Source organism: Vigna unguiculata, chromosome 3 (assembly GCF_004118075.2).
Source record: "Vigna unguiculata cultivar IT97K-499-35 chromosome 3, ASM411807v1, whole genome shotgun sequence".
NCBI lineage: Eukaryota > Viridiplantae > Streptophyta > Magnoliopsida > Fabales > Fabaceae > Vigna > Vigna unguiculata.
Window position 1 is genome coordinate 3,811,292 of NC_040281.1, and position 16,639 is coordinate 3,827,930.

The following is a 16,639-nucleotide window of genomic DNA, read 5'->3' on the forward strand; positions in this document are numbered from 1 at the left end:
GATTTATTCAACCCGATTCCCGACTTAAAGAATTTTTTAAGATAAATAACACCTCTATATAGACTAACATATAACTAATGATAAAAATTTATTCACTCACAACATAATCTAAAAAAAAATCAATGCAACTTTATGTAATTCTTTTTTTTATGTAATTGTTGTTGAGAATAATTGAATTATGAGTCTAAGTCTCATATTAGATAAAAGTAACAAAGTTAAACATTATACATATATAAAAAAAAATTCATAAACTCACTTTCTTCATGTTTTGGATTAAAATTAGTTTCAATCCTTATGTAGGATAAAGTGAAGTTATATATATATATATATATATATATATATATATATATATATATATATATATATATATATATATATATATATATATATATATTATTCTTAATAAACAATTTCAGAAAATACTAAAAATCTCATTCTCAATTTTAATATTATCAAGTGATATGAATGTTAGTAAAATCATGTAAAAATATTTAAGATAAATGATATTTTGTATTTTTTAAAAGTTGTCATTCCTTATGTAGGTGGTTGGACTGAAATCAAATATATACAATTTCTCTCTAATAAATCTTTTTAACTTCACATATATATAATTTTTACTTAATAAACCTTTTAAAAAATCCTAAAAGTCTCACCACTAATCATACAAAAAGATTAATTACTTTCTCACTTTTAATATTATTATCTAAGTGACATGGAAATCAATAAAATCATGTAAAAATATTTAAGATGGATATGAGATTGATATTGAATTGGGATTTGGAAAAACATATTTCAAATATATTTTACGGACCAGAAGCATGCACATTGAATCTAAGATAGATTACACTAACATTTTGTATCAACTTTATTACTAAGAAAAATGTTAAGCATACACCAATATTTTTAACATACACTAAACCTACACCTTCCAGAATACAATAAACATTTACTAATTGGTAAATTGCAAGCGAAATCATTGTTTGTTATCAACTCAAGCCCAATTTCTGTTTTATTAACATATGAGAAAGGAATCAGTAAATCATCGGGTAGATGATGAGATATGGAAATCTGTATATTACAAATTTACAGGGTATTCCGACTTTAGGTCGGTCGATAACTATATCTAAAGTATCGTTCGTTTTGAAATCTAAATTTGTTCTTAAAGATGTCTCACAGAGTTGATCGATGAAGATGTTTTTAAGTTGTTCTTGACTTCTGCTTTCCAGAGATGTGAACCATCGAGTATACCGTAGCTTCGTCATGGTTGTCCTTGAAAAACTTCTTGAAACATTGAAAGAAGATATATTTAAATTGTCTTTAACCTCACTCTTAACTGCATGAGACTACCGGACATACCAGAATACAGGTGCAAGAGATGATGAAGTGAAATAAGAATGCTTTTCCTCTCTTTCTCGTATAACATTTGAATACAGATACAAATTGTTATACAAAATGCCAGAACTTAGAGATTGGAGATCGGAGATTGGCAAGTGCTAAAAGTATGCCCCTCCAAAGTTCCAACTCACTTCATTTGTGGCCTCTACCCCCGTCAAAAGCTGCTTCTTCCTGTTATTAACTTCGCCTCACAAATGCCATTAGGCCTAAGGCAGCAACAATTGCAGCTCCAGCAGCAAAAGTGCTGTATGCTGTTGCCCATGATTCTGAATTACCATATTTCCAACTCATTGAACTTGAATCATTTCCATAATCCCGTGTTCCTGAGTAGTCTAAATGCAATCTCAATCCCTACAAAATTCATAAATTCAATTCCAAACTTATTTGAGACAAATTCCTATTGATATACTATCATGAGATGCAAATGAAACAAATTTAAAGCAAAGTGACCGTTTTATTGATCGTGACGTCTGTCTTTCCCGTCCACAAAATCAGAGACTAATTTCCTTAGTGTTATTAGACTGAGATAGGTCTGACAAGATATCTTGTGATGGAATACGAGATATGTGAATGCAAATTTTCTAACCAACTATGAAAATTAAAGTTAAATTCTTTTGACCTCTCTTGATGTCAACTATATCAAATTTCAAAAAGAGCAGTAGATGTACTGTGTGAGGCATGCATTTTATAATATTCTATCCACATTTTAAAGTTCTTTTACCTTTTAAGACAATTGATTCTTGATCCATACAGCCATAAACATTTTCGATGCTGTTATTCCATTTTAATATTTGTGAACTCATATAAGAAAAGGAAAATGACTAATTAACCTATCTTGCTCTAAATTCAACTTTTCTTTAATATATCATTAGCCCTTCCTCTCTCAAAATTCCATTCAACCATACCTTCAAACCAGCCGCTTTTGCGTGGTCTACAGCTGCGGCAAGATCACTGTCCGAAGCCAGTACAATTTTATCATTTTCTTCATCTTCGTACTACAAACAAATCGACGAGCTTGCATTAGAAAAAGGAGAAAAGCCAGACCGAAGAATATAAATATAACATTTTGAAACTTACCAAAATTTGGGGCAGGTTCGTGGGGTCAATGTCATCACCGATTCTATGAATGATGCAAGTTATTACATCTGTCATGCTCCGAGTATCTGAACTTGCACGAAGCACACAAACCACTCAACTGATATCTTTTTACGTAATGCATAATTAACGTGTAAGTTGAAACAGAGCTTCTTCAGTCAATAAACAAGTTTCTTGCGGTTACAGAATACTAAAAATTGACTGAAGACTTGCAAACCAGTAACATTCAACTGAGACTACTAAAAATTATGGTATTTTTCCAATCAATCCATTATATATCACCATTATACTACCAATTTAAATTTTAAATAACATTTTTTTTATCAATTTGCTTGCAGACTAAATTAAGTACATATTTTATTATTAAAGTGAATTTGTGATATGGTTGTTAACGAAAATTTGCTAGTCTAAAGATGGAGAGGGAAAACACACATGTACGCGAAGACCTGATTGGAAACATGCAATATATAGTTGACATACCGCATGTGAATCTATGCAATCTACCCTTCCTGTCTTGTAATTTGAAGGAAAATGCATTCGTCATGCTTGACCCAATATAAGAAAGGGATCTCCCTATTTCTCCTCCCTCAGAAACCATTTTCAAGGAAGCTTCGCTGCCATGTCAATAATAACATGTAATTAAATTAAAATTTTGAAAATAACTTTTCCTGGCAACAGGGATGCATATTTGAAAAAGATATAACCTTTGGGAATCGTCGTCCTCCCCATTTGGAACTAAGGCCATGGCCGAATCCCAAAATTTTTGTATCATGGTGTTGGCTGCTTCATTATTAAAACCAGCACTGTTTCCGACCTAATCAGTGGAGAAAATGTTGCCATCATTACAAATCTTTAGCGGAAAAAGATCACGGAAGCTAAAAAAAATTGAATTTCGGTATCTTATATTCAACATTAACATCAGCAGTGCTCCAAATCAGGGAAGTGAAAGAAATAACTTTAGAATAATATCCAGTTGGTAAAAACAGTTGAACATTTTCTTTGTCCTAGGAGCTACATATTGCAAGTAGAAGATAGGCGGAAAAAGTCGTTGGAGAGGTAGGTCATCAGTTTGAGTACTCTACTAATAAAAACTAAACTAATAATTAATATTTGCAGATTAAAAAAGTGTTGCAACAAGAGGTGGGAAAAATTAAACCCTGATACTCTTCGCCATTGATGGGACTAAAGGTACCATTGATAGTAAATTGCCAAATTGTAAGGGTAAAAGAAATCCTCGATGCATCGATGGGATAAACCAACAGAGAAAAAATAGCAGTCATTCCCCCACTGTATTTACTTATGTAAGTGTAAAATCATGGAAAACAACCTAAGGGATTTTATATAAGGATTACTTCTCCATAATGCTTGACTCTTGGTGATTCTAAATATTCAATTTCATGACATACGAGAGAGAGAAAGTTAACCTCACATTTCAACATCAGTAAACTATGTGTACGACGCTAATCAACCTGACTAAGGCACACGTTTTTGTGTTAACGAGTCTGGTGGTCGTGTTGATTACGGTGAGGATGGTATAAAATTTTACAACTCTTTTCATTATATTTTATTTTTTACGCCAACTCTGTTCAGTATGTTGTGTGCTACGCCTACGTCTTAGAGCATGTGGAGGTTGAAGCCGAGAAAAAAAAAACGAAGTGCTCTCTGATTTTATTTGGCTTTCTACTAGAGGATAATATTTTCATTAAATTTATTAGTATGATATGCCACCTCCTTTTCTGTTCTTAGTAGCCGGTTCCATGCTTTAAGAACATTCATAAAAAGAAAAATAGTTAACATCGGTTAAGCTTTCGATAATAATGAATCATCAAGATTTCATATTCTTATATTTCCAAGACAAGAGGCTTAAGCATATGGATAAGGAGAAAAGAGGGTGGCAATTTTCTTCTCCCAAGTTTAAAACCAAAATGCTGACTGACGACCCACTAATCAATAAATTGCATACATATTCAGATATCAATTCATATATGAAATCTGCATTTAGTTTTTAAGGTGAAGAAAAGTAACTAGTTTTACTGAAAATAATTTGCTATAGTACATAAATCAATAAGAAAATACAAATTTAATATAGAAATGGAACAACTTTCCTATCATCTGAAATTCACATTGAAAAAGGTAATAATCAGTTTACCTTATAAATTGTAATTACTTTTTTTCTAAAATATCTTTACTTATTGTGCTTCTATTCCAATGCGAAAGATAGAAATCTATTTAATAATCAAGTATCTTTCTATTATGCTCGATCCTTATTTTAGGAAAAGATTGTGTATAACTTACAAATAAACAGCCAATTACCCCATTTCAACAAGGATTCAATAGAGGTTTAATGCAATCAACAGCAGTAGGTTTACACAGTCATAGAAAGCATACCTGACTAGCTGTTGCTACAGCCGCGTGAGTTATATGAATTACATCAACCGTAGCAACAACAGTACCATCTGTTTCAACCATCCAAATCAGAAAAATATTGATGCAGGAACTAGTTCCCCATCTCATATACAATTTATATTACCTCTATCAACAATGGGAAGATGCAAAAATTTCCCATCATGCATAGTGTGAAGTGCATCGACTATTGGTGTATCAATTATTGCACATTCTGGATTTGGAGTCATGGCCTGTATATTGATTGACTGTAGGTCAGAAAAAAAGGGACAAGAAACGATAACTGGACGAAAGCTCTGAAAAACTTCTTCTAAAACATGCAGGAAAATGTGGTCCTGAACATCACTAGATCTAGTTGTAGTGGTACCTTCTCAACAAGAGTAAATTCTGGAGGAAGACTTTGTGCTATCACCCGCATCAAGATATCCTTTGAACTGAAATTTGTGTAGGGAAAGTAGTACATTAAAAAAATACGGACGATACTTGTTTACCAAAAAAAAAAAATTCGAATGTAGGAGGTAAAAGTAACTTTTCAGAAAAATAGGAGGGTGGCAATGCCAATAGCAACACACTTACGTAAGGATACCACAAGGTTTGTCATTAACAGTCACAACCGCACAACTAGCACGAAGTTCAAGCATCTTCTTTGTTGCCGCCAAAACTGAGTCTGTTGGTGAAACTGTAACAACCCTGGAAATGCCAGTATCTGCTGAATTATCTTGGTATAATAATCACAACATGCAAGCAAATTAAATCCCAGAAAACTTTTGTCATCTAAAACAAAAGAAATTATTACCTACTTTGAATTCTCAGGAATTATTGTAGACAAAGAAGGCTTGAATATCTGCTCGCGAAGTGACTCAAAGAACGTCGAATTGGTGCCTGCACAAAGGCCAAATTAGCATGAAACAAAACCAGGCCTAAAGAAACTGGGAACCTAACTAAAAAAAAAGTAGCCATGAAAAAAAGAAAATACTGTACAAACCAGACGTAGGTGTTCCCCAGTGTTTTTCGATACCTTCAACAGCAGCCGCAATTGCCCTTCCTTTCTCTGCTGCCCTTTCCATACGGGCAATGGCATCATACAAACACTTCGCTATGTCAAGTATGGCAACAACTTCTCCGTTGTCCACCACAGGTAAATGTCTGAACCTCCCTGAAAACAATAAATCATCCTTGTATTTATTCAAAAAGCACCATACAGAAACAGCAATCAACTTGAAAAAAGTGTGTGTTGCCTCTCTCCGTATTCTGCCAACCTTGCACCATCTTTTGGAGGGCTTCCACAGCAAGAGTGTCAGAAAGGACAAATACTGGATTCCTTGTCATAACCTTGGAAACGGTTGTTTCTTCGAGATTAACCTCACGAGCAATAACTCTTGTTGTTATATCCTTTAACCACAAAATTATAATGTAAAACAAAAGGCCCAGTATTCATTTTTTTTGTTAGTGGGTGTCACAAAAAGAAGTCCAAATTTACCTTGTCTGTGAGGATTCCACAGAGCAAAGCATTAGAATCTGTTAGCAGTAGAGCATCTACTTTGCGAGCAGCCATCCTACGACAAGCTTCATAGACGGTGGTTGTTTCAGGAACTGTCAATGCCTTTGAAAGCCGCAATGACTTCACAGTTCGCTCTCCCCTGCCCAATTCCAAGTACAAAACAATGGCATCATCATCATCATCACATGATTTAAATGATAAAACCACAATAACCATTATCTGATTCATCTCTTCTTACATTTCCGAGAACGAAGACATCACACATTTGTTTAAAATTAAAAATCAATATAATTTGAGAGCCTTGAACAGATACTCTGTGAATGCTTAATTAATAAACCACTCTATGTGATGCATCAATTAGCTAATCATGAGAATACGTGTTTCCATAAAGTGAAAATGACAATTCGCAGGAACACGAATTATACTATTTCAATTTGAATTTTTCTTTAGAATCGCATTAGCTCCTGCAATACCTAAATTAAATAGTCATTTTGTATAACTTAAATTAAAATAGACAAATACATTAATCATATTATAATAAAAGCATTTTAATACACAAGTTAAATTTAAAATCTATGCTAAAACTTTATATTATGAAGCAGAGCTCTTTCTAATAATTAATCAATTTTTAAAAATAATGTAGATTTGATTTACAAATAAATAAATACATAATTTATTAAAATGTCTTTTTCATTTTTATTTATAAGATCCGTAACGTATTTTTACTAATAATTCTTTTACTGAAATTAAAGTATTTATAATTAAACGAGAGACTATTCCATTTTCCATATGAATTGAGAGAAACTATTCGTGACTTAGTTTTACATTTATGATTTATTTTATTTTTTATGAAATGAGCTACTAATTGAATATAATTTAATGATGATAAATTAAATAATCAATTATAATATTAAAAAACATTTTTAGATAAAAAAACTCTGGTAGAACATAACTATTTTATTTTATAGGTAGGATAAATCAATCAAAAGAAAAACGCATACGAAAAAAAAAATGAGAAGGAGGAAGTACACGGTGCGCGGTGACGGGAACGTTTTACGAGGAGTAAGGTCAAGCGACGAATACTCAGAGGCTTTCTTCTTGTTCTGCGAGGGGCTGTTCGTCAACGAAGCGAGCCTTCGAGAAGAAACACCTTGAATTGACATCTTTCCCGAACGCTACCTGTAACCGCTCAAATTCAGATAAATTGTGATGATGAAAATTGAAAAGCGAGTAACGAAATTGAGAAGAAAAGAAAGTAACCGGAAAGAGAAGAATGTTGGTTAAAAAGGAGGGCGAAAGAATCTGGATAGAAGGGGGTAGAGGCGGTCGGAAAATGAAGTATGTTCCCGGTGACCAGCCGGTGCAGAAACAGACAGATTGAGAAGGAACATTGTGGTTGTGTAGGTAGCTGAAGAAAAAAGGCGGGGTGGTGGTGGGAGAGGAGAACTTGGCGCCGATTCCAACGGTGCCAATTCTCCTAGGATCAGCAAGTGCGGTAAATTCGACATGTGTCACACTAAGCATGCCAATGCTACGTTCAATGAAGTTTAACGAATTCAGTTATTATAGGGAATATATTTGCCTTACACATTCCTTTGTAACCAAATCAAATACGTATGTACAAAATAAACACTCCAAGTATCGTGGATTATTTTTCTAAAGTGTTAAATATATATTTTTTCTTTTAATTTTTAATAAATTTTAGAATTAATTTATTTTAAAATTTTAAGATTAATTCAGATTTTTATTTTTCGAAATACGTAAATTTAGTTATTTTAATTAAATTTTATTTTTATTTGATGTTTTGTACGCATTTCAGTATTGTATTTGAGTTGTTTATAATGTTTGACACAGTTTTACTTTAGTGTTAAGTTAAATATTATTATAAAACACGTTTCAAATATCAAATAATCTTAATAAAGATAAATTAAAATAATTAAATTTACATAATATTTCGAAAGATAAATAAATAAATTTATTTAAAATTTTAAAATAAACTAATTCTAAGATTCATAAAAGTTAATGGACTAAAACATTTTAACCCTTTTCTAAAAAGTTAAACAGTTGTTTTAAGCATCTACAATCCAAAATAACAAAAATATTATTCTCTTGAAAATTAATTTGTTCATCGGAGTCTTGGCAAGTTATACCACATTTTTTATACGACAATGTTTTATGGTCCTTTTACATGCGAAAATTATTTTAAAAAATAAATATTAATAATTATAAAGTTTTAATTTAGAATAAATAAATTAATACGTATAAAAATAAATATAAGTTGTGTGTATGTATAAGATCGAAACAACATTTTAAACCAGTGAAATGCAATTATTTATAGCAATATTGAGTATGTTTGATTTGATTTATTTATTTTACAATAAAATATCGTATGCTGCATTTTTATTCATTACTAAGAAAAATCACTGTCACATGCATATGTTAAGATTAAGCTACTGATATATTATTTTAAGGCTTCTTCCAAATACATGCTAACATTAATATTTTTTTTTATTGGGTGTTTATATGATTCATAGAAGTTTCGTAAATATCAAGGGGCAATATATTTAGAGGTTATAACATGATCGAATTGCAAACTTTGCTTCTTTAAAAGTCGTAGTTAAAATCATTCACCTGCAAACAATTTTAGCCGTTGGTGGAGCTATTTCATGCTGTAACCTCTACAATTAATCGAAAGGTTTACCTAACAAAATAAGCACAATAATGGAACCAGCTGATACTTGTAGCTAAAAAAAATCTTATGAGTTTGATGGCAACGTGTCTTTTTTTTTGGCATAAAAACAAAGAAAAAACTTTCGGAAGAAACCTGAGTGTGGATATGATAAAAAATTAACAAGATTTCAATATACACAATAGTTTATTGTGATTGAACGAGTGTAAATTATTTTGTACTGTATATTGAAAAACTTGTGGTGTGCAGGAAGTAAAAACAGTCCATATGAGAGTGAAGGATAGCACTAAATTGACCCAATTTATTTATATTCATGTCTCGGTTTATATATTTATACGGCTGAGTAACTCTCCTACTATTTGTTTAAATCTAACTAATGACTAAAATTAATTATTTATTGAAACTATTAAAAAACCTTAAAAAATTATTGAGAAACCTAATTCCAATCTTAATTCCATTAACATAAGGAAGTTTTCTATATAAAAAATAGTGTTAGTTTAGCACTACATTTTACCTGAGAAAAAACGTTTTCAAAGTTTAAAAATTTTACGCGTGTTATACGAACGAATTTATGTGACAACAACTTAAAGATAGCTATTATTTTTCAAAAGTAAATAAAAGTATTTATAAGACGCATTTAATGTTTCATAGTCTACATTTAAAAAAAAAAAGTTAAATTCATTTAATTTCTATTATGAAAAAAGATGTCCAATAACAATTATTTTAAGACAATTTTTTTCTGGGTAAATGATACACTAAAGGTTTAACGATATTATCTTACCGTCAAGTTATAAATTATTATTAGTATGGAAGTTGTATAATATTTTAAGGGTTAAATATGATTTTGATTTCTCAAGTTTCAGCGAAATTTGGAATTAGTCCTTTATCAAAATTTTTGATTAATTTAGTCCTTCATCTTTCAAAATGTATGAATTTAGTCCTTTAAACCAAATTTTGTTAAGTTTATCTGACGTTTCAAGCACATTTCATTATAGTATTTAAATTATTTACATTGTTTGACTTATTTTTGCTTCAATGTTAACTTAAATACTATTATGAAATATGCTTGAAACGTTAGATAAACTTAACAAAATTTAGTTAAAAGGACTAAATTTATACATTTTGAAAGATGAATGATTAAATTAGTATAAAATTTTGAAGTTGAGAGATCAAAAATATATTTAATCCATTTTTTTTAAAAAGTTATCAAGATGAATTTTTTTTTAAATGAATGTGGAATTGGATCAGAGCGGTTGAAACGAGTTATAAGATGATGAGTGTGATGGGGAAAGCGAAGGATCCGTTTGGTTGGGTGTGGGGTATGAGTTTTGTCTACTGGTGTCTCCCACCGCTAAAAGCCCCAAACCTGAAATCTAACGTAGACGTCTCTTCCACTTCCACACTCTTCTTCCTTCCAACCGCTCCACAGTAGAAGCAAGGTGTGAACATGGCGGATTGGGGTCCGGTGGTGATAGCAGTGGTGCTGTTCGTGCTCTTAAGCCCGGGCCTTCTCTTCCAGATACCATCCAGGGGAAGAATCGCGGAGTTTGGCAACATGCAAACCAGTGGAGCCTCCATTTTGGTTCACGCCATCATCTACTTCGGCCTCATCACCATCTTCCTCATTGCCATCGGCGTTCACATCCAAACCGGCTAGCTCAACAGATCCAAATCTCAATTTCTTTATATTTCTCTGCCTTTTACTTTTTACATTTCCCTGTAAGTTTCTAGTGTAGTTCTTCTGATCTGTTACTGTACGGGTGTGTGGATAAGGATGATGTTGTTTTTACGAAGATATGAATGATGATCCTCTTTTCGCTTTGTGACGCTGGCTGGGTGTGGATTTTTGGGGTTTCTTCAACAATTTCGCAAACGCTACCGTTTTGGCTATTGTGTGGGTCGCCTTCGCAGAGTGTCTATTCACAGAAAAAGGCAAACAGTAAAAGTCACGCCGTTTGCTTTCCTTCTCTTCCTTTTCCCAGAAACACTTTTTATTAAATACTATTAATACTACCGATAACTGTTGAACCATTACTGGTAAATTTTTGGACAATGAATACATTAATGTAATTAATGTATATTTAAAAATTTTAGGCAAACGCGGAACGCGCTTTCTGGTTTGCGTGCAGATGCAGTTCAACTCACGTGGTTTTGTAGGTAGCATAAAGTATAGGAAAGGAATCCTTAAAATTAGCATCCTTGGGTATTGTGGCCTGATCTGCAACCAAAAATAAAAATGTTAGAAAGTACTAACATTATTAGTAATTTATTTGCTTTTTAATATTATTCTGTTCCTAATAATTTAAGATTTCTATATATAATTTGGCATATTTATTAAAACAGTTTTATAATTTCAACAGACACATTTATTGAAGAGCGTGTTAATAAATTCAATATGTAGAATACTCTAGAAAAACATGGACACATTATGACTGGAATTATGTAGGACATTAAATCATTAGATTGGGATAATAATTTGGCATTTTAAATTAAAAGTGAATGCAGAAAGAATTTCATGAAATGTGTTTGATTCTTTATTGTATAATAAAGACACGCCACAATCATTTTATATATTTGTCATAATAAAAATGGAAAACTTTATTTTGATGACGGGTAAAAGAACTCATACATTCATATTTGCTTACTTTATGTTAGGAATAAGTCAAAACTGAACCTTAGTTAGTTAAAACAGTTAGTACTGTTATATGATAGTTGCTTTCATATTTTGCTTCTGTATTGTGTATAAATACGTTCATTCATTTCACATAATATACAAACTTCCATTCATTCTTCTATATGTGTGCATAGTTCCTATATGGTATCAAGAGCAAGGTTGGTTCAGAGGGGGGGTCTTCCAGTACGTGAGTTGAGAAGTGGTTCTTTTGTCTGTGATTCTGCCAGACTATGTGTGGCGTGTCTTGACGATTCAGGGTGCTCTTTGTGAAGCACGTGTGAGGTTCAAGAAACCTATAGTGATTCTTCAAGAAACGTTCAAGAATCATGGCTGGACTTGGTGGATTCATTTCTGGAGGGTTGCCCATGTTCGATGGAAGCTGTTTTGATGATTGGAAGATAAAATGCGCGCGGTGTTTGGATTCCAAGATGTGGCCGAGGTGATCGAAGTTGGCGTCGTCGATCCCGGTAGCAAGGCATCAGACGAAGAGAAGAGGAATTACAAACATGCAGAAGATGGATAGCAAAGCCAGGTATTTGCTATATCAATGTGTGAATTCTGAGATCTTTAACAAAATTTCAATGGCTGAAACGGCTAAAGAAATATGGGAGATTCTCATCAAGACTTACGGAGATAGTGACAAGCACAAGCGAGTGAAGTTGCAGGCCCTACGTAGAAGCTTTGAGTTCTTGATAATGGAGGACAACGAATCTGTGGCGAGTTACTTCAACAAAGTTCAGAGTGTGGTTAACGCCATGAAAAGCTGTAACGAGACATTGTCTCAAGAACACGTGGTAAACAAGATTCTTCGTTCTTTGCATCCAAAGTTCGATCATCTTGTTATCACAATTGAAGAAACAAAGGACATCGACAAGCTGAGTATTCAAGAATTGCAGCACTCGTTGGAGGGTCACGAACTGCGCATGAGTGATCACAAATCGTATCAGGAGTTGGTTCTTCAAGCAAGAACTTCATCGAAGCCAAAGAAAGATACCAAGAAGGGCACAAATCCAAGAAAAAGACTGATCCAGAGTCGAAAGATGGTGAATCGAAGCAAGGCGGGAATGGGAGTAAAGACAAGGTGTTTGACAAAAAGCGAGTGAAATGCTATAACTGCCAGAAGTATGGCCACTTCGCACGCGACTGCTGGCATGGTGATGGAGCGAAAAACAAACCCAAGCCTCAGTCCCAGGCAAATCTCGCGCAAGAAGAGTCGTCCGATTCTGAAGCTGTCTTACTCATGGTTCAGACCAAGAACGAAGACAATGATGATGATGCATGGTATCTTGATTCTGGGTGTTCTACCCATATGACTGGCCGGAGGGAGTGGTTTGTGAAATTGAGTAATGAGACTCAAGAACGGGTGCGATTTACAGACGACAGCTGTTTGCATGCAGAAGGAAATGGACGAGTCGTGCTAAGAAGCTTCGACGGAGAAGAAGTCATAGTCGACGACGTCCTGTATGTCCCTGGGTTACGAACCAATTTGCTGAGTCTTGGCCAGTTAATGCAGAAAGGGTTCAAGATGGTTCTTGAGGAGAATTCCCTACGGGTCTATGATCAAACAAAGAAGCTTGCCATTTGTGCTGCACTATCATTCAATCGTACGTTTAAGGTAAAAATGACTACGTTAAACCATAAGTGTTTTGCAGCTGCAGTGAACAGAGAAGAGTGGTTGTGGCACCTACGCTTTGGTCACCTAAACTTCAGAAATTTGAGTGAACTGAGCGTTAAAGGAATGGTTGAAGGGATGCCTCGCGTGTCTGTGCCAGAAGAAGCGTGTCATGACTGTGTGCAATGCAAGCAAACGAAGAGCAAGTTCAGCAAATTCGTTGCCACCAAAACAACGAAGGAGTTAGAACTGGTATATTCTGATCTTTGCGGACCATTGCCTGTGGAAACACTTGGGGGCAGTCGATACTTTGTGACCTTCACGGACGACTACACCAGGAAGTTGTGGACGTTTTGCCTAAAGCGCAAAAACGAGGTCTTTGACACATTCAGGAGGTTCAAGACTCTCGCTGAAAAACAGAGTGGTTGCATGATACAGCGACTACGGTCTGATGGAGGAGGTGAGTACAACTCACTGGAGTTTCAAAACTTCCTGGCTGAAATGGGAATCACACACGAGGTTACACCGCCTCACACACCGCAACATAACGGAACCGCTGAGAGGAGAAATAGAACTCTCCTCAACATGGTTCGATGTATGCTCAAAAGTAAAAACGTGCCTATGTATATGTGGGGAGAAGCAATTGCAACAGCAACCTATATTCTAAATCGCACACCTACGAAGAGGTTGGAGGGAGTTACACCAGAAGAAGCCTGGTCAAAACAGAAGCCAGATGTCAAGCATCTGAGAGTTTTTGGTTCCCTGTGTTTCCATAAAGTGCCTGAAGTGCAGCGAACCAAATTAGACGACAAAGGAAAGCCTATGGTGATGATTGGTTATCACACTACTAGAGGGTATAAGCTGTTTGACCCAGAAACCAAGAGTGTAACTATCAGCAGAAATGTAGTTTTTGATGAAGCCTCTAGTTGGGAGTGGGAGAAAAATAAGGTGAATGAGGCAGCAGAGGTGGTCCCAGTTATTGCGCTAGAACCTGATGATGTAGTAGATTCTGGCGAGATTGAACCCGAAGAATATGTTCAGCAGCTTCGAAGATCCCAGCGTCAAGGACAACAACCAACTCGTTTCAGAGATTATGAACTGTTTGGTGTTGTTACTAAAGAAGGAAACCCAGTGCATTTTGCATTGGCAGCAGAGGCGGAGCTCGTGGAATTTGAGGATGCTGTGCGGGATGAAAAATGGAGAAAAGCGATGTGTGAGGAGATAGAGTCCATTGAACGTAATGGAACGTGGAGATTGGTTAATCTCCCACCGCATAAAAGGCCCATAGCACTGAAGTGGGTATTCAAGGTTAAAGTCAATCCCAAGGGAGAAGTGATAAGGCATAAAGCCAGGTTAGAGGCTAAAGGATATTTGCAAAAGGCTGGAACTGATTTTGGAGAAATATATGCACCCGTTGCTAGGCTTGATTCAATCCGAGTAATTATAGCTATTGCAACATTAAACAAGTGGAGAATGCATCAGCTAGATGTAAAAGCAGCTTTTCTAAATGGGTTGCTTGAAGAGGAGGTATACGTAACTCAACCGCCAGGATTTGAGGTTAAGGATGATAAACTGAAAGTTTACAAGTTAATCAAAGCTCTTTATGGCTTGAAACAAGCCCTGCGAGCTTGGAACAAAAGAATTGATCAGTTTATGCATCAGATTGGCTTTGAAAGATGCACCACGGAGCAAGGATTATACGTGAAGTATTGGATCAACAATGGTCAAGAAGAAAAGTTGCTCGTATGCCTCTACGTGGATGACATGCTTGTCACAGGAAGTAAAGCGGAATATATCAATCAGTTCAAACATCAGATGACCACTGAGTTTGAAATGAGTGACTTGGGGGAACTCAATTATTTTTTGGGAATTGAGTTCATGCAGACAGATCATGGAATGTTAATGCACCAGGCGAAGTATGCGAAAGACCTGTTGAGCAGGTTCAAGCTTCAAGACTGCAACATAGCAGCTACACCGATGGAAACAGGGTTGAAGTTGGGAAAGAATGAAGATGAGGAACCTGTGGATGAATCAGAATTCAGGAAAATGGTTGGGTGCTTGAGGTATTTATGTTGTATAAGACCTGACCTGAGTTTTTCAGTTGGAATAGTGAGTAGATTCATGCAGGAACCTAAACAAACCCACATGAATGCTGTGAAACGTATCATGCGTTATGTGCAAGGGACAAAGAACCTTGGCTTGCTGTTTCCAAATAAAGGGTGCGAAGGAAGTGTTGAACTGAAGGGGTACGCAGATGCTGATTGGTGCGGAGATCAGATTGATAGGAAGTCCACTGCTGGTTACATATTTTTCCTCTGTGGGTCACCTGTCTCATGGCATTCCGTGAAAGAACCTGTTGTAGCTCTTTCCTCTTGTGAAGCAGAATACATTTCTGCTTCTCAAGCTGCGTGCCAAGCTGCATGGTTAGCAATGCTCTTGGAAGAGTTAAAGGTGAAATGAATAACTGTCCAAAATTAATGGTGGACAATAAATCTACTATAGACCTAGCAAAACATCCTGCTGCTCATGGTAGGAGCAAGCACATTGAAACTAGGTTCCATTTTTTGAGGGAACAAGTCAATCAAGAGAAGCTTGAAATCGTTTACTGTAAATCTGAGGTTCAGTTGGCAGATATCTTTACCAAAGCCTTAAAAGGGGAGAGGTTTAGGTATCTGAGACAATCTATTGGAGTTGTAAAACCTGTTTTGACTTAAGGGGGTGTGTTAGGAATAAGTCAAAACTGAACCTTAGTTAGTTAAAACAGTTAGTACTGTTATATGATAGTTGCTTTCATATTTTGCTTCTGTACTGTGTATAAATACGTTCATTCATTTCACATAATATACAGACTTCCATTCATTCTTCTATATGTGTGCATAGTTCCTATACTTTATAATATATAAACACAAAAATAGTTAGTGTTGATGTACATTTTGTTTGGTAAGTTTTGAAGAGTATTAGAGCATCACATCCAAGTTTAGAAATGAGATGTTTTGCAAGTTTATTTTAAATTTATTCGTAGATCATAAAATATATTTGTTTTTAATTTTGCATGGTCTTAATCTTAACGTTAAGAATATCCTGTTATGAAATGACTTAATATTATGTTTAGATGAATTAAAATTAATTTTTAACTTAGTTATAGGGATTTTTTTTAATTGATTTTTTTCTTAACTTATTGATTTTATACTTAAGTAAATGTGGATAGCAAGGGGAAATATACATGTATCCACTAAATACTTGGGTGTAATTCATATTGTTATCTAGACG

The 16,639-nt window shown here is 34.6% G+C and overlaps 2 protein-coding genes across 3 annotated transcripts; one reads left to right on the forward strand and one right to left on the reverse strand.

The window, feature by feature from the left end:
- Positions 1 to 858: 858 nt before the first annotated feature.
- Positions 859 to 7,929, reverse strand: LOC114177077 (CBS domain-containing protein CBSCBSPB1-like). 2 transcript variants are annotated; one of them, XM_028062311.1, is made up of 15 exons: positions 7,655 to 7,929; positions 7,424 to 7,573; positions 6,374 to 6,533; positions 6,153 to 6,285; positions 5,912 to 6,049; positions 5,694 to 5,775; positions 5,470 to 5,583; positions 5,261 to 5,327; positions 5,021 to 5,126; positions 4,879 to 4,946; positions 3,195 to 3,304; positions 2,971 to 3,104; positions 2,473 to 2,558; positions 2,301 to 2,390; positions 859 to 1,746 (listed from the first exon to the last, which is right to left on the reverse strand). In XM_028062311.1, exons 2-15 carry the CDS (start codon positions 7,555 to 7,557, stop codon positions 1,573 to 1,575), a joined length of 1,596 nt encoding a protein of 531 aa, XP_027918112.1. In that variant the 5' UTR covers positions 7,558 to 7,573; positions 7,655 to 7,929; the 3' UTR covers positions 859 to 1,572. The 2 variants fall into 2 exon arrangements, with proteins under 2 accessions (XP_027918112.1, XP_027918111.1); XM_028062310.1 differs by having other exon boundaries at positions 5,879 to 6,049.
- A 2,430-nt stretch (positions 7,930 to 10,359) lies between these two features.
- LOC114176813 lies at positions 10,360 to 10,909 on the forward strand. Its single transcript, XM_028061979.1, has one exon. The coding sequence runs from the start codon at positions 10,531 to 10,533 to the stop codon at positions 10,738 to 10,740; it is 210 nt and encodes a 69-aa protein (XP_027917780.1). The 5' UTR covers positions 10,360 to 10,530; the 3' UTR covers positions 10,741 to 10,909.
- The last annotated feature ends 5,730 nt before the right edge of the window (positions 10,910 to 16,639 follow it).

Bases quoted from the DNA above. Each gene is read 5' to 3' on its own strand.
- LOC114177077 (XM_028062310.1), bottom strand. From the start codon at position 7,557: ATGTCAATTCAAGGTGTTTCTTCTCGAAGGCTCGCTTCGTTGACGAAC. The intron at 6,050-6,152 runs GTTGGCAGAATA...TATTGTTTTCAG, and splicing joins CCTCCAAAAGATGGTGCAAG to GGAGGTTCAGACATTTACCT. The intron at 5,584-5,693 runs GTAGGTAATAAT...TGGCATTTCCAG, and splicing joins ATAATTCCTGAGAATTCAAA to GGTTGTTACAGTTTCACCAA.
- LOC114176813 (XM_028061979.1), top strand. From the start codon at position 10,531: ATGGCGGATTGGGGTCCGGTGGTGATAGCAGTGGTGCTGTTCGTGCTC.